Below are 25,488 nucleotides of genomic sequence, written 5' to 3'. Positions count from 1 at the left end.
GGAGCTCAGTGCTCTGGCTAGGTGTCTCTGATGGCTTTGTGGCATTTGTCATCCCTGCAGCAGCCTCGCAGGAGAGAGGTCTGAGCAGCTCTGCAGGAGCACAGGGCTCCACAGGGCTCCGGGAGCAGGGCACGAGCAGCAGAGCTGACAAGGAGGGCCTGGCTGAGCCCAGCACAAGGGGTTAAACAGCTCCAGAGGGATGCTCCATGTGCTGCTGCTCCTGTGGCTGAGCTGTGCACAGGCTGATGTGCCTGCACCTGTGGGTTGGTGTGGCTCTGCCTGCTGGTAGTGCTTCCTGGCAAGCTGCTAATATAGCGTGGCTGATGAGCCTGCTGTTTTGATCTCTCCCTCCTTGGAATCTCTTCTAGAGCCTTTAATAAAAGCCCTATTAAGGAAGTACAAGTGGGTGCTTTGTGATCCTTCAATACCTAATTTATATTTTTAACATTAGATATTCAAACACATGCTTTGAATTTATGCTTTATTTTTTTTTTTTTAGTATAATAGTTTCTTGGTCAAGACATACATATATTTTCTGTCACATAATTCTTTATTTTCTTTTGGATTTTGGGGTGTTCTCCTACCCTGCCCATATCTTACATTGAAATTAAGAGGCATACTGAAGACTTGTCATTCAAATTATTGATGGTACTTGCCTGTCTGGGGGTGGCGGTTGTATTAAAACATTTATTACATAAAAAAAGAACCATATGGCATTTACAGAATCAGGGCCAATGAAGAAGGAAAGGGTCACGCTCACTCCCAAAACAGGAGCAAGCATCTCCTGAGGGTTATACATGGATTTAGTTCAGAGGGAGCTGGAGAATCTCATATATTTTGAAATCATGAGGGGTATGAAATCAGCATAAGTTACAGCTGCCCTTAGGTGCTTTCTTTTGAGTGGTCAGTGCCACAATCACTCAGCAGAGCACATTGATCTCACTGACTTTGGCAGAATTATGGAGGGTCTGTTTGCATGAACCATTGCTGAACAATTTATCTGATGTATTAATCATCTCTTAGATAAGAGTATCTGGACTGTAGATTTTTCTTGTAACCCAGTTTCCCTCCCACAGTCTTTTGTTGTTGTTTTCATGTAAAATCTTAAAATTGCATTTTTTTGGTTTTTGTTAGCACTTAGGATCCCAGGCTCTGTTTTGAAACACTCTGAAGTGCAGGCAACTGTGTCAGGGTGCTCTGCTGCCTTCAGAGATGGAGAAATGCCAGTCTTGATTTCCTGTCCTGACAGCAGCTCTGGTTTGGAAGCTGATTTGTCTTCATGATGACAAATTAAAAAAAAAAGTCAAAATCAAGACCCTGTTTTTCCCTTAACTTCAAATTACATATGTAAGAGGCAAGAAGGGAACATTTTCTTGGAGATTGGAAGAATTAATACTATTTATAGAGCTGATGTGGCTGGTTTACCCACTTCTAGAAATCCCCCTGTGAGACTGTGTCTGTGCTGCTGGTATGGTGACTCAGGTAGGTTTGTGTGTGCTCAGGGCAGTGTCCCAGCCACCTGCAGGATTTGGCTGCCCTGCTGAGCTGTGGGCAAGCCCTTCTTGCAGGAGCCAGGCTGTGCCCTCGGGGAACCCCCTCTTCACAGCCTCTGGAGAGGGACAGAAGGGTTTGTTCCATGCCTGCCACCTTCCTCCTCACAGCCAGAAGGAACCACACCAGCCAGTTTGTCTTGTCTCCAGTACCTAGAGAGCACTGCAATGCATTTTGCAGGATTTCTCCATCTTCCCTGCCCTTCCCTGCAGCTCTGCAGCATTGCACGCTCAACTTCCCGGCACAGAAAATGGGAATTAATGCAGAGAAATCCACGGCTGGCCCTGCCTGGCCGGCCCCTGCCCTCCAGTGTTAATCTGCTGCTGCTCTGCCAGCCTGCCCTGTGCAGCAGAGAGACGGAGATGGACACTGTAACCTCGGCTGAGCTCGTTCTTGCTTCCTGTGTACCCCAATAATGACTTCATTTTAATGCGATTTTTGAACTCCGGTAATTTCTAGAGATGTTTAATTGGGGAACTCAATTCTTCTGGCCTCCTCTAAAGACACTTCTGTGATGGATTCATGTTTTAGCACAAGCCACAGTGCACGCAGGAAATGTTCAGCCATTCAGAGGTACAAAAAGCAGTAATCTGAAGCACTATTCCTCTTCTCTAGATCTACTTTTAAGATCCCTGTCAAAACAGCCCTTCAAACACATTTGATTGGGTTGGGGCTCATCACGCTGTCACCAACTCACTTTTCATTAGGCTGTTGCTCTCTGTTAGCCTAGCCAAGCAGAAGAACTCAAACACATGCACAAATTAAATCGACATCCAAACTCCACCAATATACAAAGCAATTTAAATGATATTCATTAGAGCGATGACAAGTCCTGATGAGGCTTTCAGGAGCGGAGTCCTTCAGCTTCTGCCGACTCGGTTTCATGGTCACTGAGGCGGAACTGCAGTGACTGTACCTCCAGTTTAGAGAGAGAAAAAAAGCCAAGAATATGACTCTGCTTCCTGACACACCTACCTCATTCTCCCTCTCTGCACAGGTTTACAGCTGAGCACAGGCTCCAGGCTTTTTTTACAGCTCTTCCTGGGCTGTGCACTGCAAAGCCCCTTCCCTTCCCTTCCTTTCCCCACCACCTACAAACATGCCAATTAAAAAGAATTCTATTTTCAAGTAATTTCATTTCACTTGGCTAGAAAGGTCACTAACAACTCTGATGGCTATAAACATGTCCCCAGTTTCTTACCATGCAAGAATGAATTTGATATGTCGAAGCTTAACAGAGAAGTATTTTTTGCTGTTAATTCATACTGAAGTTTAAAAGTTACTCTCTCTCCATTTATATTTTTGATATCTAAAAAAAAAAAGATGGACACTATCTTCTCCACAGGGAGTGGAATGGAGATGACAGGTCTAATATAGGCTTTTCCACAGTGCCAAATCATTTGAAATTCATTTCCCTTGCGACCAGAGTCCTTACCTCAGGCATCACGAGGTAAGACATCAGAAAATTAGCTCACTATTTGGTTACAAAGTCCACTGTGCTGCTTGCAAAATGTAAGTGTACAGGGGAAGAAGTGCATGTCTTCACCCTAATGTGACTGCAGGAAAGGCCAGTGGGTGTCATGGGGAGCACAGCATCATTTTAGGACATCACTATCAGCTGGGAGCTCCACCACCCACCCCAGCCCCCAGCCAGGGAATGGGGCCATTTTTAACTCCTTTCTTCTTGCTCTAAGACAACCTTTTTTTTATTGCTCAAAACAGGCTAAAAATTTTAAGAACATGATATACAGAAAATGTCTTGTTATATTATTACTCAAAAATTCCTTTTTTTGGCATAGCTGCCTTGGGTTGTAATTTTTAATTTTCCTTTTTAAGCACTCCCACAGTGAAAGATAGGCACAGACCTATGGAAGTACAGTTTGCAGTTGGGTATTTTCATTTCAATAAAGGTTGTATATATGAACTTGATGAGTGGTCTGGACATACCCATCTATCCCAAAAAGTCTATACAATTTTAATTCTCTTAAAAGATTATTTAACCAGAAGTGCATTTCAAGCCATAAATAAGGCAAAGTGAACCAAGGAACAGCTGCTGAGGAAGTTAATGTGTCCCACGTATATGTTGTTATACAGTGATGAAAAACAAACAAACAAACTGCTACTCTCACACGTAAGCTGGATATGAAGCATAAAGGAAGATTGTTTTTACATGTAAAAAAAAAAGAATTTATGGAACACCAGTACTGCATTTGTGTACGTACTAGATAATGAACACAGCTCGAGCTATATGTTAGTAAATCTTAGTCATCTTTTTCATGCTGAACATTTAGTTAAAATTATTGCCCCAAACCAAGGCCTGAAAACAGATTGTAACCTTAGCAGATTATCCCAATGCCTTCAGACATGTATAATGATGCGTTAATACATAATTCCACTCGCTCTGTGAATGACCCTGATTCTTTCTTCCTTCACTGGTAAAAGATTGATTCCTTATGCAAATACTTTTCAGTGAGGGCTGTAATATGATAGTTTTAAACATATACAAGCCTTTCATTATTACAGGACAATTACTGAAAACTCAACAAAATTCACTGTTACCACACCCTGACCAACAGAGCCACTTTCATGTTCCGAGATGGCAGCTCCATAATTATTTCTCATTCTCTCATTTACCTACAGCAGGTCAAGCAAGGGCTGGAAGGCACATCTTGGCACAGAGTCCCAGGAGAAGAGAATTTACTGGGATTTTTCCTGGAGATTGTATATATTTACTAGTAATACTCAAGGGAGTTACACATTTGTATTTCCATGCTAAAACAGTAACTATCCAATCAAGTATTAAGTGCTATTTCATCCTTGAAAGGATGAAATTTTCATCTTTGTCTAACAGGACAGACCAGTGACTTTAAAAAAGTTGTTAATCTTGAAGTTTTTTTTTTTTTCTACTTTTCTTGATAAAGTCTAGTTTTATGAGCATTCCCTGTATTTCAGCTCTGTGGAGCACTGTGGGTAACAAACCACCTGGCAAAGCTCTGGCATATTCTTGTAACAAGAAGTTACCCAAACAAAGCAGGCAGCAGTGATCGTAATAATTTGATATTTTTCTAGGAAATATATAAGGCTCTCTGGAGGCGTACTTTAAAATACAAAATTTATTAATTAAATTTAGCTTTATTACCAGTCGTCTCTGTTCCACTTGCACCACTGTTCCTTTTTTTTCTGTTGCAGCTTAAATAAGAACTTGCAAAATTAAAAAAGGTTCTTCCATTCAATACATGCCAGTATTTTTTAAAATCTCAAAGTATAGCCAGATTTTTTTTCTGTCATAACATGCAGAGTCATATCATGCTTAGCTTTATATAGCAAAATACATAGCCATATTTAAATGCAACAGATAATTCCCATACTGATAACACTAATCTGCCTTGGTTTGGATAAAAAATTGCACATAGTGGTTACCACAAAAGCACCTGCATAATTAAAATAATATACTTTGAATTTCAATACAAAAATAAAATATAATGAAGATTCTAGAAAGATTTTGGTTTCAGAAACAGTTCCTTAGCTTAAAAGTAATATTTCAGTTAATTTTAGATTTCCTACTCACTAAAACTTAAAGATACATTCCCTGATTTTTTTTTTTTTTTTTTCTAAATGTTGACTCCAGTGAACAGCTCTCTAAGATCTGGCATATTGATTTCTTGTTGTGAAGTGAGCTGTTCAAGCTCCATTTAAGATTTTCATCTTGCATGTAGCCCTGAGCACATCATAGCACCATAAATTAGTTAAATTGCACATTTATCACAAATGTTATTTTAAGATACTGCGTAAATGTGATGGCTGGAAGATATACAGTATGCTGCAACAAGCCACTACTTGGGTGGGGTTAGACCAGGGTCACCTTTATACACCTGTGATTTAAAGCTCTTCTCACCCATCACAATTTCATTTTTAACCTCTTTCTTGAGGCATTTTGTTTTCTCTTGCACTTGATCTGCATATTTCTAAATAAAATACTAAATGCAAAGCAAAGTCGGAAGTCAGATGCTTATTTTAAAATTCTGTATTTATACCTTCATGTTTGTCTAATAGGAAAAAAAATATCTTAACACAACTAGGTTGGTGATTTGGTTAGCACTAATAGTTACCATGCCAATATACATACCAGTGTATGGATGAAAAGAACATTTTTCTAGTTCATTGATTCTCTAAATTCTTTATAATGTGAAACCACATTGGTATGCCAGTCCTGGAGGTTCTGAAATGCAAGCTGAACTTTATTTTAATAAATTTGGGATATTCAGATCCTGACTAGCCATTCATTTGCTAATTTTCATGCACATTTTAAGAAGCACATTAAAAAGTCCTTTCTGGTCGATGCTGGCAGATCTGGACACACCCTGAGCTGGCACCTGGCACATCTCACTGCACTTTCAGACCCAGGTAAGTCAGGCCCAGGAACTGATTTTCACCAGATCAGGGAGGTTGCAGCAGATCATCAGATGCCCTGCCTGTATTTTAAGAGTGAGTGGAAAGAACCCTGCAGACTCTGCAGTCTCTTGCTTTTACTCCCTCCCGTGTCCCAGATAACAGCATTGCGTACAGAGCTTTGAGCATTACTATTATAAGTCAATGGTGCATCTTAAAAATACATTGATTGACAATATATGCAATAATCTGCCAGTTTCTTTATGTGTGAATTTCTAGTTTGCCACCAAATACTATATTTAAGCTGTTATAATTTTCAAAAAGAGGAATTCTCTACTGCAGAGGTAAAAAGTTTGGCTGGGTTTAGACTGAGATCATGTATTTGTAAAAAATGTGGACAGGCACCTGGGAGGCTCCAGGGAAGACTTCAGCCAGCCAGGCTCCCTTTCCTCACTACGTGAGGGACTCCTGGGATGGTACAGTCAACCAGTAAAACTGCTGTGATTTTATTGGTGGAATTTGAGCTGAGGCTATAAACATTGACACACAAATGACCTTAAAATCAGACACAAGTGTGAGCCAAAAGAGGAGGGGAAAAAAACAAAACCCTGATCCCATTCACTTGGTCCACTTAGTAGCATTTACTGCAGAATGAACAGAACCTTCCAACACATTTTTGAGATATGGTACTGGCTTTTAACGTTACAGAGAAAGATGAAAAAAAAGAAAAGAAAGAAAGAAAGAAAGAAAGAAAGAAAGAAAGAAAGAAAGAAAGAAAGAAAGAAAGAAAGAAAGAAAGAAAGAAAGAAAGAAAGAAAGAAAGAAAGAAAGAAAGAAAGAAAGAAAGAAAGAAAGAAAGAAAGAAAGAAAGAAAGAAAGAAAGAAAGAAAGAAAGAAAGAAAGAAAGAAAGAAAGAAAGAAAGAAAGAAAGAAAGAAAGAAAGAAAGAAAGAAAGAAAGAAAGAAAGAAAGAAAGAAAGAAAGAAAGAAAGAAAGAAAGAAAGAAAGAAAGAAAGAAAGAAAGAAAGAAAGAAAGAAAGAAAGAAAGAAAGAAAGAAAGAAAAAGAAAACCAAAGATTCAATTACTTGCTTACTGGAAGACAGTGGATTTCTTAAAAAAAGGAAGGAAACTGTATAATTGACATTGGAATAGTAGTTCTCACTCAGGATGCTGAAGTGCTGTAGTGGTGGATTTGGTTCCCAGATAACCACCTCTGGACTCAGGATTCACCTGACTAGCAACAGACATCACTTACACATGCATAGCAATATGGGTGTTTGGAGATGCAAATTGTTTTCAAAGGTTTTGATGGGATGGCCTGTCACCACCAGCAGAAGCCTGTCATTATCCTATAAATGCTCCAGATTGTTTGCTTTCCTTTGGCCTGTGTTTATTCACCTCCTCTCCCCCTCTCCACCTGCCGGGAATAGGGAATGCTGTCCGGCAGCAGGGAGGGACAGAACAGGACTCACTTCAAAAGCACAAAGTTGGAGTCCCTGGTCTCAGGCTCCTTCTCCCATCCTTTGGAAATGCTGGGCAGGTGGAAAGGGATTCTCCGAGCTGTGGAACCCCTTGGTCAGACTCTGCTCAATGCATTCAGGAGGAAGGCGGGGGAGCAGCGGTGCCTGCCTGGCTCTGAGCTCACAGCAAAACACCCATTTGCTTTGCCATGCACTGCTGCTAGCCCCCCTCTCCACAGCCAGCCTTACCTGATGCTTAAAAGGGAGTTATAATGCTCATTTATCTCTTCTGGGGGGAAAAAAACTCCGTTAATGCAGCCTTTGAATAAGTGCTACCCTGCTCTTTAAATGCTAAAGTTCACTAAAACTCCAGTGATTTATGTGCAGCTTTTGACTGCCAGCACCTGGCAGATGAAGAAACCTACTCAAGCTTCAGTCATAAACAGATAGCATACAATTTAATTTTAATGTGCTCGTTAGTCGTAGCACATTTCAGACATAATTGTGAACGCAACACAAAATTATAGCAAAAAGACAATTTTAATGCTGCTGTAGAAAAAAAGGTTATATGAAGAGTCATATAATGGTGCTTCATTGTCAACAACAAAACAGGGCACAGAGTGCATTACAGTGTCTGTGCTGTTTACATGCCAATATTTTATACATAGATTCTCATATGGTGTCAGCTGTCAGTTACTTCTGCAAATTAACTGCCAAAAATGGAGACGAACAGAATCACTTAGTGTGCTGGTAACCACGGGTTACCTTTCATATGCCTAAAGATAAAGCTGCAGTATGGAATCTTGGGAGAATAATTAGGCAGAACAAAACAGAAAGTTACCAATTGAAATAAAAAGGCATTCTACAATAGGAAATAACAACCAAGAGCGCTTATAAATAAGTAAAAGAGGTTATATCACAGAATGCCTCATAACTTTTTAAGCAAAGTATTACAGTACAAACATTTTAAAGGCTTTATCAATGTTTAGGAAATACAGTACAAGTTTTTCAAATAGATTTAACCCTTTGAGCACTGAGTTTATTTTGAATTTTCTCTTTTTATTTTATTTTTATTTTTTTTTTACTAATAAATACCTTTAAAAGTCATGTTGTGCAAAACAGTTAGAATGTATGCCAGGAATGCAGTCCGTGGCTTCTGTTTCTTCATACAATTAAAAAAAAAAAAAAAAAACAAACCAAAAGCAAAAGCAAAAAAAACCAAACAAATGATTGCAACACTAATAAATATGTATAATTTAAACATGAACCTCTCTTAATATAGATGTACTGTATAGCAAAACAAAGCAAAACATAGTTTGCTTTAAGAATAATGTTTCTGAATACTTTATAAATGTTATCTGTGGTATCTTTTATCACATAATTTACAATGTTTGATTGTTAATGGAAAAACCATTTGATCTAAAAAAAAAATGAAATATACACTATATATAGGTACAGTTTATACCTGGGGCTTACCAGGTACAAACCCCGCTGCTGCTAAAAATGCTGAAAAAAAAGAAAATGGCATTAACCACAATCACATTTTCCATAAGAGATTTTGAAATCTATACAATATATACATCTATGTTTCAATGTGAAAATTATATTTTTAAATTTCAAGGTGTGAGACACCTCTGCATAAATGGAGGTTCATATTAGTAATCAGAACTAAGCTAGTAAGGGTCTGAAAAAAAAAGCATATCCTTACATTTTTACCAAATTAATGCAAAAGTGCTTCAAAGTACTCAGAGGGCTAAAGATTATAGGGTGAGAAATACCAGCACACTTAGGTCACATGAAAAAGTGCACCAGAATTAGTTATAAATGCTTAATTAAACTGTCTGTTAATGCATGCAGCTTGATGCATCAGAGGGATGCACAGCAACTAAATCCAATTTACACAAAGTTCCAAACACTTACCACTGCATTTTAACCTTCATATTTTACCAGTAACAACAGCTGATTATGCACCTCTATTTAAACACTGTACAGTTATACAAAACAGTTCAGCCCAGAGCGACTCTGGAGTTAAAATAAGAACATGTGCCAAGAACTAAACAGTAGCTTTAAGGCGTCTTTGACAGTTTTCCTCAAAGCAAATTACAGTTATTTTAATCAAAAGCAAATGCTACTGCTTCTCTAACTCCGAAACGTACAGAAGATGATCCTCTGGTGACTTCCCATGTGTTTTACTAAGATGAAGTTTAACAGCATGCTTGCTTGCAAAAGTCCTGTTACAAAGTTTGCACTGATAAGAAGTTCCGATATCTTCCTCTGGAGAGGACGTCACCAGTTTTTCAGATGGTGACTTTGCTTGTGCTATCTGATTGTTAATCTGTTCACTGGACAGTTTGGACAAGTCTCTTAACCTGAAACCCAGATGCGATTCAAGATGACTGATATAAGTTGAAGGAGTTCTGATCTGTGAAGCACAGTCATTACAAAAGAACACTGGGTGTCCAGTGTCCAAATTTTTAAGGAACTTAGTTCCCCCCGTCCTTCGGAGCTGGTATTTCACATTGGCCAGCCAGTGGCTAATTGTGGTCATTGAGAGTCCCGTAAACCTGGAAATGTGCATTCTTTCTTGAGGGCTCAAGTCTGACATGATGTATTTCCCCTCTGAAGTCTGCCGTAAGCTGGCTGCAAACTGGGCCTGCAATATGAGCAAGTGCTGAGGGTTCCAGTTAGACTGACGTCCCTTCCTTTTCTGAGCTGGTGTACTCTCTTCTGGTTCCTCTATTGTGGTACCGTCAATGTCAGATTTCTCAGATATGCTGGAAGGTGTGGAAGATTTTGATGTGTGACTTTCTGTCAGGTTCTTCAGCATATCAGATATATCTGACAAGGCATTCTCGCGTAGCGGCGAGTTTGACATGAATGACACGACTGCAGATGTCTTTGCTGTTGTCACTGTAGATGAAGAAGATGCAGAAGATGTCGATGTGGATGACAAAAGCGCTGAACCCAAAGAGCAGCTTTTGTCACTCTTGCCTTTCGTCAAATCTATGGGTTGGTCATTGTTGACATGATAAAAATAACGGTCTAAGTGGTCTGATTTTTTGGACTGTAGAGGTGGGGTGGCCACTGCAGCCTTTTCTGCCAAACTGTTGCTCATTTTAAAAAGCATGCTCATTGGATCCAGAGCGGGCAAAGATGGCTTTGCTGCCTTGCCAAGGTGAATGTTCATGACAGATTGCAGTGCACTTAATGGATTTACAAATGGCTGTTCGGGAGGGTGGTCAGTGATGATGGCTGTGCTGCTACTTAAAGAACCTACAATGGATTTCACAGGCTCTTTCCCATTTTCCACAGGTTCTGCAGTTGGGCTATCTTTGCAACCGTCTCTCTGAGGAACAGGGCTGTTCTGCTGGCTTTTAAAGCCACCATCGTTGGGGGGCTCCATTTTAAGGGGTTCACTGACTTCACTGCTGCACGGCGAAGGTGTCGCACGCTTCAGTGGAGAGAGCTTCCCTTCGGGCTCTTTCATCTTCTCCTCCACTTTAGCCACCTTCTCAGTGACCTTCTTTACCAACTCTTCCATGGCATGAAAGTTTGTTTTTGGCACAGGTGAGGTCTGACTGCTGGGTGGAGACACTAAGGGCTGGTTTTTAGTTGGTGACACTAGTTCATTGTTTCCAAACATAGGTTTTAAGGGTGTACTCTTCCCAGATGAGCCCAATGACAGTTTCATCATATTAGGCAGCTGGTAGGCAGCATGAATGCTGGGGTAGCCACCCCAGCTCGGTGTGCCATTCTGAGCTTTGTTTATAGCTGATGTAACTGTGTTTTCTAAAGACTTCAATATATCTAATCCCCCCTTAGGGCTCTCTTCTAGGTCATTTTCAGTCAAGTAATGGTATTTTGAGGAGATATCATACTTCTCCTCATCTTCACTTGACTTCTCTTTGTCTTTCATTTTGTCATCAGCAATGACTCTTTCCTTATCTACTTCTTTTTTAATCTCAACATTTAATTTAGGGGAAACACTAGAAGGTGTGTTGGAAGGAGATGTAAAGGTGGTGGCAGCTAGTGGCACAGACTGGACCTTCTCATCTACTAAGGACGTTATTGTCGGTGTGGCTGGAGCTTCTATAATTGGTTTCCCTTTTTTCATGGCAGAGTTAGTGACTTTGATAAAATGTCCTGTCACCATCATGTGAGCCGTGAGCTCCTGCAGGGTGTCATGTGAACTTCCACACTCCATGCACTTCAGAATTTGAGATTTCCTCGCCTCAAAGTGCCAGGCGTAGCTGGCACCATTCTGGTGACCGTAGCGGTTATTTGGTGTAATGTAGGGATTGGAATTCTTCTGAAGTGCATCGTTACTATCTGAGATAGTGGCTTTTGGTGTCCCAGCCGTGGAGTCTGGAGAACTTGGAAGTTCAAGCTCCAGTGATGCTTTCTTTCTAGTAGCTGGGATAATTTTTGCTGCTACAGGTGTAACAGGTTCCTTCAGAGGCACTTTTTGGTAGTGTTTTGTTTTGATCATATGAACACTCAAATCCTGAAGAGATTCAAATGAATGACCACAGTACATACATTTTAGCACTTTCTGGGCATCCTCTTTCCCTTCCATTTCAAGCAAAGAACGTTTGCGTGGTTTGGACCATCTTTTGGGGTTATTGTTATCTGTTTCATGGTTGTCATCTCGATAATGTCCTGTTTCATTCATGTGCACTGTTAATTCTACTAAAGTATCGTAGGCAGCACTGCAGTCTTTACAGCGGAATTTACTGGCTCCAGTGAATATAGAGCCATAGAGCTTACTGCTCTGTCTGTACAGCTGCACTGTGCTAAAAAGGCTTGGTTCTGGCAGAATTCTGCTCTGAGAAACTTGCTGCAGCGTTTTGGCCATCGCAGTCTGGTGCCAGTCGAAGCTGCCACTTCCACAACTGCTGCTGCTGCTGCTGCTACTGCTGCTGCTACCGTTGTTTTTTTCTGAAATTGGCTGGTGAAGGTTCAAATTGAGATTGGACCAGTAGGAATTGGAGAGGAAGTTATTATACACGGCCTTCATTTGTTCTAAACTATCAGACACCGTAGAGTCTTCCAGTGGTATGGAAACCTCCTTGCTCTCTTCCTCATTTTTAATGGAGCTGCTCTCAAAGTCTGCCATGCGGTCACTTGTCTCACTGATGTGGGACTCACTGTCCATTTCATGGCTAGAGAACTCAGCTGCTGGAGAGTTTTGGTAGCTTTGGCAGTTCTTACTGAAGTCTTTTTCTGGACATGCATATTTTGCTGAAGGCTCCCCATCAACTGCATTTTCATCAGGTTCCACATCTTCTTCCACCAGCGCTGCTGCTTTTAGTTCATCTGAAACGTAGGCTATTGTGAAGAGAAGAAAATACAAGTTAGTTTCTGCTCATCATACTTTTGTTTTAGCCAAAGAAGTGTACTTATTTGTAAAATTAAACAGTTAAAATTTAGTGTTTCTTCAGAGCAAGAAAAAAAAAAATCTGCTCTTCAAACATAATTTGCCACCTTATTCTTCTCAAGGGGCAACAGCTTGAAATTAAAACTAAATTTGAAATTAATGAAGCACATTCTGGAGGTGGCATTCATTTCTAAAGTAATAAATTACTTGTATCAACCTCAGAGACAGCAGTTCCTGTCTGTCAATTAATATGTCTTATGCTTCTCCTACCCCTAATGCATTTCTTAACAGACAGATTCACAATTTAAATTAAGCAAGCATTTTTTGCTCATTACAGTTTTCAGACTCAATCATTAATAAATATAGAGCACAACAAACATCAAGAATTTCTACAAAGTAAAAAAATTGCCAGTTAAAATAAATTTTAAAAATCAGATTTTTTAAAGTTATCTTTATTAGTCATGTCACATTTTAGAAGAGATGCAAGTTAAATGCAAGTGATGTAACCTCTGGAAACAATTAATTCAAAGCAATTTGAGGCTATTCTTTATGGGTGCAACAAATGTCCCATTCCCATTTAAACACAACTTCCTCAAGAAGAAAGCCCATGAAGAATTATGTCAGGAACTAGTTCAATGAAATTGGTATGCTGCACTCATTCTTGCTGTATAAATATATACAAGACCTTCCAGTGGACCTTACAAATGTCAAAGTGTTTGCTCTTTAGACTACTTTGTCAATATTTACTCAGCATAAGCTACATGGACACCCAACAGGGATCCTGTCTTTTTTCCCCTCAAGTAATGCAACTGGTGATGTAAATCTAAGATACTCTTCTTGAACAGGACAGTTGGCAACTGACAGCAAACATTTTTTTTTTTTTCCCCATGGTGCTTCTGTGCTTCTGTTTTACATATACTAAGTCTACCTAAGTTTTCCCTTTAAGCAAGAAAATTATGGAAACATTAAAAAAAGGAATCATTAACTAATCAAATTTATCTAGTTCTATGTAATGCATTAATTTGGAGGAAAGCAAAAATAGAATATGACTCTCTTCAGTGGAATTTAAAATCTCTCACAAAGATAATTATAAACTGAAAAAAGTCACATTTTCAGTACTCTCTGTGGTTAAAGACACCTGACATTTGACCTTCTCTGCAACACATCTGGAAAATGTAGGTTATTTGTATCTTGAACAACCTATAGCTTATTTCTTCAGGCAATAGTGCAGAGAAGATAGCAGTTTACACCCCAAAAAGCCCTGTTTAACCAACAGACTGAAAAATGTAGAACACTAAAGTAGGTATCACACACACAATATTAAACCTTGCAAACTTCTTTCAGGGAAAATATGCTTAAATGTTATCAGAAAACCACAAGAGACAAAACAACTGTTAAAGTGACAATGAAATCAGGCTTTTAGTTTCACATGGAGTATTTCTTCGTTCAGTTAGGTAATACAAAATATTCACTACTGTTCTTTCACATGGATGAATGGTAGCAAATCTTCTTCCAAGCATGTAAAGTTATAATGTGATCTTCAGAACACAAGTTAAACCTTTCAAATCACAAACATATCAAAAAAGAGCAACACATAATAATGATCGATTATTTCAGTTCAGATCATTTCAATGCAGAAAATTCAAGCTGCAAGGGTTCTGGTTTTAAAATTTGGGACCACAGAGTTTGAAAGAAATAAGTTTAAAATTTTATCATAAGATGTTTCAAAGGTGCTGATACAAAGATAAGACTTTGGAAACAATGAAATAGAGCTCTGCTGTTTTGCTCTGTTTTATGCTTTTTCAAAATATTTTGAAAAAAGTATTATTATTCTATGTATATCAAAGACTCAGTAGCAACTTAAAATAAGGTTCAGCTCTGTCTTGCAAATATTTGCAATAAAACCAATACACATAATCGAAAAAGGTGGATTTTCAGAACTTTAGCACAGGAGACCAAAGCAGTTCAAATTACTCTCTGAAGCTGAAAATTTTTGGATAACTACTGATAATGTGCAGACAACTGATTGCTAACTGCCTCTTTCTCAACCACACCAAATCCCACTGAATAAGGAAGGATGGAAGGAAGGAATCATAGCATGAAACCTCTAGTTTGGAAGCAAATATAACCTTCTATACCCTTGTGGAAACAGATTTTCTTCTACAACTCCTGTTTCTTTGCCTCTGTTTTGAAACTGCATAATAATTTGCTTTTCACAAAGTAAAGAACACCCAAGGTTACCACCACACTACCTGCCTTAAAGAGCCCTCATTGACACCTGCAGGTTGGGGTGCCACAGCAAGGCTCTCTGAGTGTACCTGTCTGTGGTTTTCTCTGGCTGCTGAGCACCTGTCGGAGTGTGTGCCACCCATTCCCACCACCACATCACATTCCAAACCCAAGGGCTCCATCCCTGCACACCATGGAGAGCCCTCCTTGGACCCATTGCTCAAACACAACCAGAGGGCACAGAACCAACTCCCTAATTAGTGTGTTGTTCTTTACATTTTTATTTCTCTTTCTGCTGAAGTCTTATGAATTTTGTTTGAACTGAAAAGACTTGTCACATTCACAGCTTTTTTAGAGAGTGACTTTTACATTAGGGAAAACCTCCAGCATGCAGCTCATTTAAATGTAAATCTATTTACCTTTCATGCTTTCTTTGCCCTTTTCACCAACTATCAAGCATATTTGCGTGTTAACCAGGAGCTGCCTCCTCTATAGCTGTTCTCCTTCCTAAGCTCAAGTTGTGTCTTTGATCCAGAAATGCAGGAAATGCGGCACAAATGACAGTGTGGAATTTAACCCAGCAATCTGCAACTTTGAGAAAATGACAGTTCCAAGGGCTCCTTCTGCTCCTTCCCCCCCACGTTGCAGAGATGGGATGAAACCTGGTCTAGTGGAAGGGTCCTGCCTCGTCACACCTTGCTCAGGGGCAAGAAATGGTCAGTATGAGCACAGATGAAGGTAACAGCCTCACTGCACCAGGAATAAGGACAGGGAGGCCCACAGCAATGAAATTTCTTATTTGGTGAAGTACCTACAGGAAAAGCAAAGAGACTGCTAAAGGAGAGAATAAAATCAGGAGGAGACGGTAAAAGGGTTTTCCACAGCGATTCACTGCCTGGAGGACAGACTGTTTATAAGAAGCACTGTCACCAGCTCATCCTTACTTAGCCATTACCCTATTATGCAAAAAAAAAAAAAAAAAAAAAAGACAAAAAAAGACTCGTAGTTCAATATTTTTCAAGTGTACAATAAATGTTTGAATAGTAGGGCATCTATAAAACTGTTCTTCAAGGCCTCAACAGCAAAGTCTGAGGGGAAAACAACTTTAAAGGCAATTCTAGTGGCAGAAGTTAATAAGAGTGGAAATGAAAGAAATTAGGCAGTTCTGGGTTTTGTTTTTCCAGAGAAAAAGGACAAAAAAAAATCACAGTTCTCAAAAAAGTGTTTAGTTTTCATCTCACAGGGCACCATAACCCACAGGAAATTGCCTGCAAATTGAGCAGTGGTGTCACTGTGACACAGTATTTGACAAAAAGTGGAAAGCTGTTGCCTGGCGTGGCACTCAAGTTTCTAGGGAAGAGGATATCAAAGGGGTTCAGAAACATCTTGCAGATACAACCACAGAGAGGTTGAGAAGAGACAGTTCCCTCATTAATATTTGTTGTAATTATTAACTGAAGTGCTAGGTAACAATGAAATTAACACATTTGATATCAATATATAACAGTAAGCTGTGGTATAATGCAATTCCTTTCCACACAAGAGGGAATTACCTTCATAACTGAGCTATGGATCATTTCTTTGCCAGTGGAAATAAATTGTGATCCATCACTGTCCAAAATGATCTACATATTGCATAGACAGTAATGAACTCATATACCTGGCTCTGCACAGACACCAGGGATGTGCTGCACGAGAGCAGAGAGGCACCAGAGCCCCAGAGGCACAGGAGCCCCGTGGAGCCAGAGCAGCCGTGCCTGCCGATGTCCTGGGCTCACCAGCCCCACAGCTGCCACCTGACTGCCAGAGCTCCTCTTCAGCAGAACAGCAAAAACCCTGAATGCTTGTCACTGAACTCACAGAATCACCAGGTTGGAAGAGATCATCGAGTCCAACCCAGCTCTAACACCTCAACTCAGCCCTGGCACCCAGTGCCACATCCAGGCTTTGTTAAACACATCCAGGGATGGGGTCTCCACCACCTCCCTGGGCAGGCATTTCCAGAACTTTATCCCCCTTTCTGTAAAAAAACTTTTTCCTAATATCCAACCTTGGTGCAGCTTAAGGCTGTATCCTCTGTTCTGTCAGTGCTGCCTGGAGAAAGAGCCCAACCCCACCTGAGCACAACCACCTTTCAGGAGCTGTAGAGAGTGATAAAGTCACCCCTGAGTCTCCTTTTCTCCAGGCTTGTCATCCCCTCCATGGCAACACCCCCACAGTGAGTGTCTGGACACACGCCTCCTTGAGATTGTTTGGAAATACAAGACCACAGCACTAAAGGTGTATTTTACTGTTCTCCAAAACCCAATTATATGCACAATTTTCCCCTCTCATTTCCTGAAAAATACAGCGGAAACCATATATTTTGGCTTGGACATATCCAAATATTTCATTTCAACACTTTTGCAATTTCTTGTTTTAATTATATTTCTTTCTTGCCAAAATTTTTTCTTTTGTTTTAATTAGCTCACTGTGGGTATATTTAAACTAGTATATATGCTGTTTGCTTGAAAAGGAACAAAACATTCCAATTCTTCTCAGATGAAAAACTCTTAGTTACAAAAGTTTATCAAAACCACTCAGTCTCAGTTTCTTGGAAGTAATTTTGCTTTAAACAAATGGCTTTCTATTAAAAAAAAAATTATCTTTGCTATGCATCATTCAAAATCATCAAGTAATACTAAGGGTCATCTTCCAAACCATTTAATTTTGAGTTCATTGGTAAAAGAAACTTCTTAAAGAACCTGAGCCCCTCTAAATTTCACAGTTGAAAAACAAATAACAGCAGAATAGGATCAGGAGCAGAAATGCTCCTAATGCTTACAGGATTAATACTATATTCCCAGTAAAAAAGAAACCGGGAAAAAGAATCATATTAGGTTATAAAATGGAGCAGTGAGTAGGATTCTGCCAAAGTCCCTCTGCACCCTGACTCCCCATTCCATGGCACTGCACAAGAGGTGGCTCCTGTCACTGCCCCTGCTGCTGGCAGTGCACAGCCATTTCCTAAATACTTGTCCCATTCTGTTTTAAATCAGATACCAGACACCTAAGAAATTAACTGAATATTTTTTAAATATTTAAGTTATCTTTGAAAAAAACCCAGATTCCCCAGTTTTGGTGGGACCATTTGAAGTTAAGAGGCAGCTCAGTCTCAACACCAGTGCAGAGAAAGCCAAGAGAGGAACAGCAGCATGGAGATGATCTGACTGTGCCAATGAACCTTATTCACAAAATTAATGAGCAGAGGCAAGAGAAAACCAGCCTGGTGGATGGAGTCAATCAAAGACCTAATGCAAATGCAGGCATATAAAAGAATTACATTAGTCTGTTAGAAAACTCCCACTCCACAGGCCTTCCACTCACAGCAAGAAAGGCAAACATTTCACCCACAACATGAGCTATTTCTATACTGAGACTAACTGATAATTCCCATGTAACTGAAATTGTATTTGAGACTTCACTCCTTGGCAGAGATGCTGGCATATTCCTCATTAGGCAGTCAGGATGGGAGGCAGGAGTGACTGCCCTGCTTACGAGAGTGGCAAATGACAAGAGTCTCTAAACGGGCATGGCAATACTGATTACCCAGCACCTTGACAGGGACATTATTCCTGTTAGAAAGGTCAAAGGTTCTGTTTCATAGAGGCAAGACTGTCTATTATGGCAGAGAAATGCTATTTCCAAGTGAAGAGGTCAGCACTTCTCTCTCACGTCGGCTCAAGTCCCCTGTACCTCGCACCGGAGCGCGAGCCTACTGCAAGACGGATTATTCTGCCCACTGGCAAGGTCAAGAATATTAATTTTGAACATGTTAATTTGATGTGATGTGCATGATTAATGCTTGTTTAGCTGGATTTTTTTTTGTATGTTGATAAATCTGCAGCCTTTTCATGCCATTGAGAGTGCAGGATTAAGTCACTGGGAAGTGGTGTGGATGGATGTGACACAGGATGCCAATCGAATGGGGGGCTATCATTAGGCACTAAAAACTTTGAAGTGTACTTTGTTTGTTCCTTCATGAAAATACTGCAGCTGTCTGCCACAAAGAGCTCAGAAACAGGCCAGAGGAAGCTAGCCAGCTGCTCTGATTCAGCATCCTGGACTGGTATTACATTTGGAGAGACTTCAGAGAGGCCAAATCAACTGTAAGTGCTAAGAGATGAGAATTACATGGACAAGGACACACAGAGAAGAAATGATAACAAGGAATTAGTTTATATGCCATTACAGTGTGGGCCACCTAAGCACAGAACAAAGCAATTTTACATCAGGTACCTTTTCCTTATGTCACTGTATTCCAAACTCCCCTGGGTTCTGTGTAGTTCAAAGGAAGGCACAGGAGTCAGGTCTCCCATTCATTTTAGAGTTTACAGTGCCACAAAAAATGTGTCATACAGCCTACTCATAAATGAAGAGAGAAAACATTCAAAAAAACAATACAAATTCTGGTAAGGGAGACATTATTTTTTTTCTGAAAGCAAACATTATTTAGATGTTTCTTAAATGACCAAGTGAAAACCTCACATTTATGTATTATCTCCTTCACTAAAAAAAATAGCATACTGAAAAAACCTACTATAAAATAATGGCTTAGAAGCAGCTTGAGCTTGGAACTATTGGACAGCATCATTTAACTGAGGTGTTCAAGAGCTTCAATGAGTGCTTTATTTTTCACATCAGCCCTGTGGAAGAAACGTTCTTATCCACAGTTTACAGCTCAAAACCTGGAAAGAAGCTAAAAATTAATTGTCTGGTGCTAGACAAGAAGACAACTGAAGGACCCTGTTACTCCTGTAGGTTAATATATATAATTCAGCTGTTTACACAAAACAGGGGAAGATGACTTAAGTTTGTTCTGTCCCTATGTTTCCTCACAGTGTGTTTATGTGAATACAATATATGTGTATAATTGAAAATAATTGCCAGTTTTCAGCTGAAACAATTATTTCACCCAGTGAAATACCCACAGGTGCATGTACTCAGCACAACCTGGAACCTGTGGTTACAGATCTCCTCCGAGCCAAGCTGCTGGGATCCAGTAAATGCTGAACCTGCAGGCTGCCAGCAAAATTCTTTTCACAGTGGGGAAAATGGGGAAGTTTTCTGAAATATTGTCACAACTGTCCTCTGAAGAGCTCTCTGCTCCCAGCCCACAGCAGGACTCGGGTACACTGTGACACCCACTCTGCCAGACCTGTGATGGAGATGGAGCATGATGGATCATGCCTCCCTCCTCTAAAACTGCACCCTGCTTTGATTTCTCCCTGGGGCCTAAACTCCCTGAATTCAACGTGCTCAGCAGGGCTTTTCTAAAAGCTGCTCAAATTACCCACCCTTGAAACACAGCACCACTCTTTTCTGGTGCGGAGAGGAGCACCTGATCCCAACACACTGCAGTGTGCTCTTCTATGGGTAGGGTTGCACAAGGATTAGTCTGAAATCTGTCTCGCTCTAAGAGTTCACCTGCCACCTTCTACAAGAGCTGTTTGACAAGAAGGGATCCAAACATTAAAAAGCCTTGGCTGAGAACCAAGGTCCGAGTTACTGTTAATGAACAAAATCATATCGATTTCTAGAGACTTTCTTCAGATATCATTCTTGTACAGCCAGGAGTGAATGACAAGCTTAGAGAAACTTCAGAAGAACAAGAGTTCAGAGCCTTTCTGCCCAGGAAGAACTGATTTTTAAGGGGTCTGACCTAAATTTGCAGTCACACACACAATGCAACTGGCTGCCTAAAGTACCACAGCTGGGGAACTGTTTATATTCCACTGTGTGTTCCCATACCAGAAGCGAGGCAGGATTAACAGTAATCAAGGTTATGGACTGTCACAATGACAGAAGGACCTTCCTTGCTATGGTATTTTGTGGAATCCATCTCCTTTCCCCTTTGGACTCTGGGGCAGTAGAGATTTGAACAGCTCCTATGGGCATGTGCCTGGAATTTCTGGCTGATCCTGCTGAAAAAGGAGAAAAAACTTTCTTGGCCACCATACCACCATAAAACCAGCCTTTCACAAGCAGCACTACAACCAGACCGGGCAGGCAACTGAGCAGCAGAGGCTGGGAGTGCCCAGTGGGAATTCTCAACTGCTCCTTGGTTTGATTCACTCCAGGCTCTCATGATCCCATTTCATCAACATCCCTGTAGGACCGTCCTCTGTAGTACCCTCCTCCACCTTCCCTGGGAAAGGCTGCTCTTCCTCCAACTGCACTGAAGTTACAAATGAACACCATCCCAAGGAGCACTGTCCCATGAAGTTCCCACTGTCCATGGGGCAGTCAAGGGTCAGCTACCCAGCCACAAAGGGGAAACACCACCAGGGATCAGGAACCAGGCACAGACTGGTGAAGTATCAGCTCACAAGCAGCCCCAGATTTTCAAAGATTTCACACAAACATCACAAATTCAATGACCAAGTGCATTACTAACAGGAAAAACCCCCACCTATATTTGCTGTATAAATTATTCAACGTGAATAAATGTGATCCACTCTTAAGTTAGACAAAAGTGGCTTTTCCTTGGTTTCCAAGGCAGTTGCTTGCTGTGCAGTACTACAGACTTGCTGGAGACCTACTACATGCAAGCACATATTTCAGTGGGAGCCACTGAAATAGGAGTTCAGCAGCAGAGAAAAAAGCTTCATGTTACACTTGACCCTAATTGTTCTTTGGACTCCGTAGAATTTTTCTAAGCACAGAATTACTATTTCCTCAAATGGACAAAAATATTTACCAGAACATTCAAAGAAAAAAAAAAATGTTTGTTTTGGGGGTTGTTTTGTCTTTTAGTTAAAAGTCTCTGTCAACATCCTGGAAAGATGAAGCCAAATTCTCTGTATGAATTGGTACCAAAATACAGAGTGACAAAATCTCTGCTTGATACTAGACATTTGGGTGGCATCTTTTAATCACTGAAAAGCACACAGGGCATTCCACAAACTAATACAAGATTCACAGCCAACTCTGGGATAAGCAGCCATGAGCATAGAAGTTCTCAATATGGCTCTAATAGCTCGTAATTATTATAATCCTTCACTGAGCAAACAGATGTTGTAAGGGAACTTCAGTTTCTTCAAATGCAGTAATCAAACCATTCTGCTTCTGCCTTGCCTCTTCTCAGTAAATGCTTTGTATAGTGGAGTGGAAATAGGAAATGTAGTGACAAAATGACCATTTAATTGTCACAGAAATCTGTTTCTGAACAAAACTGATGTTGTCATTTCTCTTCATGCACATTTCTCTCAGCCTTCTGATATGGTTTAGCCTTTTTTTACACCAAGAAAAAATCTTGCACCTTACTTTCTGTAATCTTCCCACATATTTGGTTGCTCTTAATTTGTCCACATCTTACAAGTTTTACAGTTACTAGAATTTGGTGCTGTATTTGTGTTTAGCTGTACTAATCATACACACACATCTCTGGAGCTGCCACCTTCGCTGCGAAATTTTTAAAAATCAAATTTTCACCTAAAACACTTCAGTACATTACAGCGAGTCATTCTGCTTGGTGGTTTATTTGTAAATAATCACGCCAACTTAAGACATTCAAAATGTACCAAAAGACCTTCAGCCTGATCCTTCATTTTGTTGCAAACTTGCATCTCCCATTGAAGCCCTTTCTACAGTAGTTTCAATAGCTATTTTGGCTGCAGTGCCTCCTTACAATAAACTCTATACATCTGTATGAATGGTATAGTAGAAATCCAAATGATTTCAATCACAATTTCAGCTATTGTGAACTTGTGCATATAATGAAGTTCCTCTATTAAGAAAGGAGCTCAGTGTGGGCCAACAAAGCTTTGTGTCCTTTCACAGTTGCTATTCAGCCCTCATTTAAGAAAAACAACTATTGACTACAATATGAATCTTAGGACTTGAAACAAACAGAGATTCTCAGGATTACCTCTACAAGATGGACCCAGCTTTTTTTTTTTTTGTATGTGGAGCAAAGAGAAGCACTGAATATTCATTTCACTCATTTGCTAACTATACTAATGTAGACTGCTGTAAATGGGTCTCTATCTACCAGTACCTATTGAACAGAAGGGTATTTGAATAGGTGGGGTTTGCTATAATGCCACACTAAGATAATGTACTAGAAACAAATGGTTCACTGATTCCTGAATAGAAAATTTGCTGGAAAACCCTGAGAACTAGGAGACGAGGGGGAGGGGATAAAAACGTCGCTTCAGAGCCACCAACCAAACTCCTGTCATTTTTAAAAGATGCTCCTATGGCACAGTATGAATAGTTTATAGCCATGATTGTGAACATTCAATGTCATATAAGAAAAGACACTTGTCAAGAGCCTTTCCCTTACCAGCACCCTCATCATGACCTGTGTTAATGAAGTTAATTGAATTTAAGATCAATAATGGTTAATTATTGCAATTTGACATTCTGAGATAAATGGCTTTAAGACAGAGAAATGTGTGTGTATGTGAATTCTCTCCAAAGAAGGTGAACACATTACAGCCTAAGAGGGATCACACAGTCCTTCCATTGATCCTGGTACAATCTGATCGACCTAATCCTCTGATGAATGTGGGCTTTTCACAGCTACAAGTAAATGTTCTACAAGACTACTCTAACCCTTGTCACTGACCAAATCTATATGAGCTGTACACTAGAAATCTATTGAGATAGATTAAAGAACTGCTGTAGAAACAAGAGATGCTTCAATAAAGATGAAGGTTTATTATATTGACTATTAATGTTACATGCAGTATGTAATTATGAATGCTTATGGATCATAAGAGTTTAATTTTGGTCAGTCAGATGCAAATGATCATAACTGAACAATAGTATTAAAATTAAAAAGTAACGGATTAAAAAAATCCAACAAGCATGTTGAATTTGATTACTTAGGAGTGAATGCTCAGTAAAAGAGAGATTTTAAAACATCCTTGAAATGTGCATGAAAATGCTCACAGACAGGTATTTATTTCACTCATCAACCTACTTCATTTAGGGTTTTTTAAGTTTACTTTCAAACAGTTCCTCAACAGGAAGACGTTTTTCAAACGTGTTAGTAATGATATTCTTACATGCATACTGAACAAGTTAAATGACCACTTACAAGATTTATAATGACAAAGTAAATGTCAAGGAAAAAGTATTACTGATTGCAGAGCACTGACAATAAAAAGCAGCTGAAGAGTTCTGTCAAAATGTAAGATTATGCAAAAACACTATTGAGAACACTGCTAATCATCTGCTCTTGTCAATTACTTGAAGAGTATCTGACAGCATATTTACATTAAACACATTTCAGGAGTGAAATCCTTAATGCTGTATCAGAATATTTTCATTATCATTAGAAATCCTTTAAAAGTCCTTTTGCAGCAGAGCATTGTAACAGCAATGATGTAATATCTTTCTCTGTAACAGGGAGGGGTTTCTATTTCATGCTATTAGAGCTACATAATATTTGAAATAATATAACCAAAGACTAAATATACCTGTAAGACAGTAATCTCTGTGTTCCTCTATTTGATGCAGGTATTTTCAACTAATAGCTTTGCAGGAGTTTCAAACTAAAGGCAAACTGATGATCTGTCTTTGTCTGGCCATTCTTTTAGCCTTTTACTACTCTTGTGACTGTACTTTGTCATGGCAAAGACATTATCAAGCAGACAAATTTTTCTAAATCTCTGATTGTGACTTGCAATTCAGCTGTTTTAGGAGGAGATACATTAACTACCAATGCCTTTCACCTGCTGGAGAAACTTGTTTTAGTTATGTCTGTCTTATACTTCATGGAACCCTTCCTCCAAAATAGAGAAATAAATGAAATGTAATGAAAATGAAATGTTGATCCTTTCCATGCTTCAGCAGGCATTACTAAAAAAGCACACATAACCCTGTTTGATGTGTAAAACAGTAAGCATGCATAAAAATGGACAGAGAGGATGCATGAGCTGCCTTTCAGGAGGAATCTGAAAGGGGCTTAGAAGAAAAAGAAGGAAAAGAAGCCCCGATCACAACTTGCAGGATCAATTCATGGTTTTTCCACCACTTTAGTTGCACACACATACCTAAACTAAGTTTGCAAAAACAGGAGCAGAGTCCTGATCCTCCCAATGCTTCTGAAGAACAGCAGATTTTCAGACAAAATCACCACTAAGTAGAATTTAAGCTGTCAGAAAGCCCAGGCTCTGGGTGAGGCTCTCTCCTGATTCAGACCATACAGGTAAGGGGCACCACTTGTCCCTCCCTCTTCAGTCAAGGACAAGGGTGAGTTCTGCACTCAGCCAGCACATCTGGGAGATCATTCAGTGTGTCAGGTGTGTCACACACCCAGCCATGCACACACCTGCGGTGCTGGACAGCTGGGGAGGCATCAGCCAGCCTCCTGTCCTGCCCTTCCAGACCTGGGGAAGGTAGAGCCAGCTCTTTGGCCCTGCCCTGCCCCTGCCAGCTTGGCAAACCCCAGCAGCGCCAGTCCCTGCGCTGGCACACCCGAACCCTGTCCAA

At 40.0% G+C, this 25,488-nt stretch overlaps 1 protein-coding gene across 3 annotated transcripts in view; it reads right to left on the bottom strand.

The window, feature by feature from the left end:
• Positions 1-7,839: 7,839 nt before the first annotated feature.
• The window catches only part of TSHZ3 (teashirt zinc finger homeobox 3), a 65,287-nt gene continuing 47,638 nt past the window's right edge, over positions 7,840-25,488 (bottom strand). For all 3 annotated transcript variants that reach the window (XM_077786297.1, XM_077786298.1, XM_021540794.3), the window contains one exon: positions 7,840-12,728. In XM_077786297.1, the coding sequence (XP_077642423.1) occupies positions 9,529-12,728 (3,200 nt within the window). In that variant the 3' untranslated portion in view covers positions 7,840-9,528. The remainder of the gene's footprint in view (positions 12,729-25,488) is intronic.

Source organism: Lonchura striata, chromosome 13 (assembly GCF_046129695.1).
Source record: "Lonchura striata isolate bLonStr1 chromosome 13, bLonStr1.mat, whole genome shotgun sequence".
In the NCBI taxonomy this organism is placed as follows: domain Eukaryota; kingdom Metazoa; phylum Chordata; class Aves; order Passeriformes; family Estrildidae; genus Lonchura; species Lonchura striata.
This window is presented reverse-complemented; position numbering and strand designations above follow the sequence as displayed.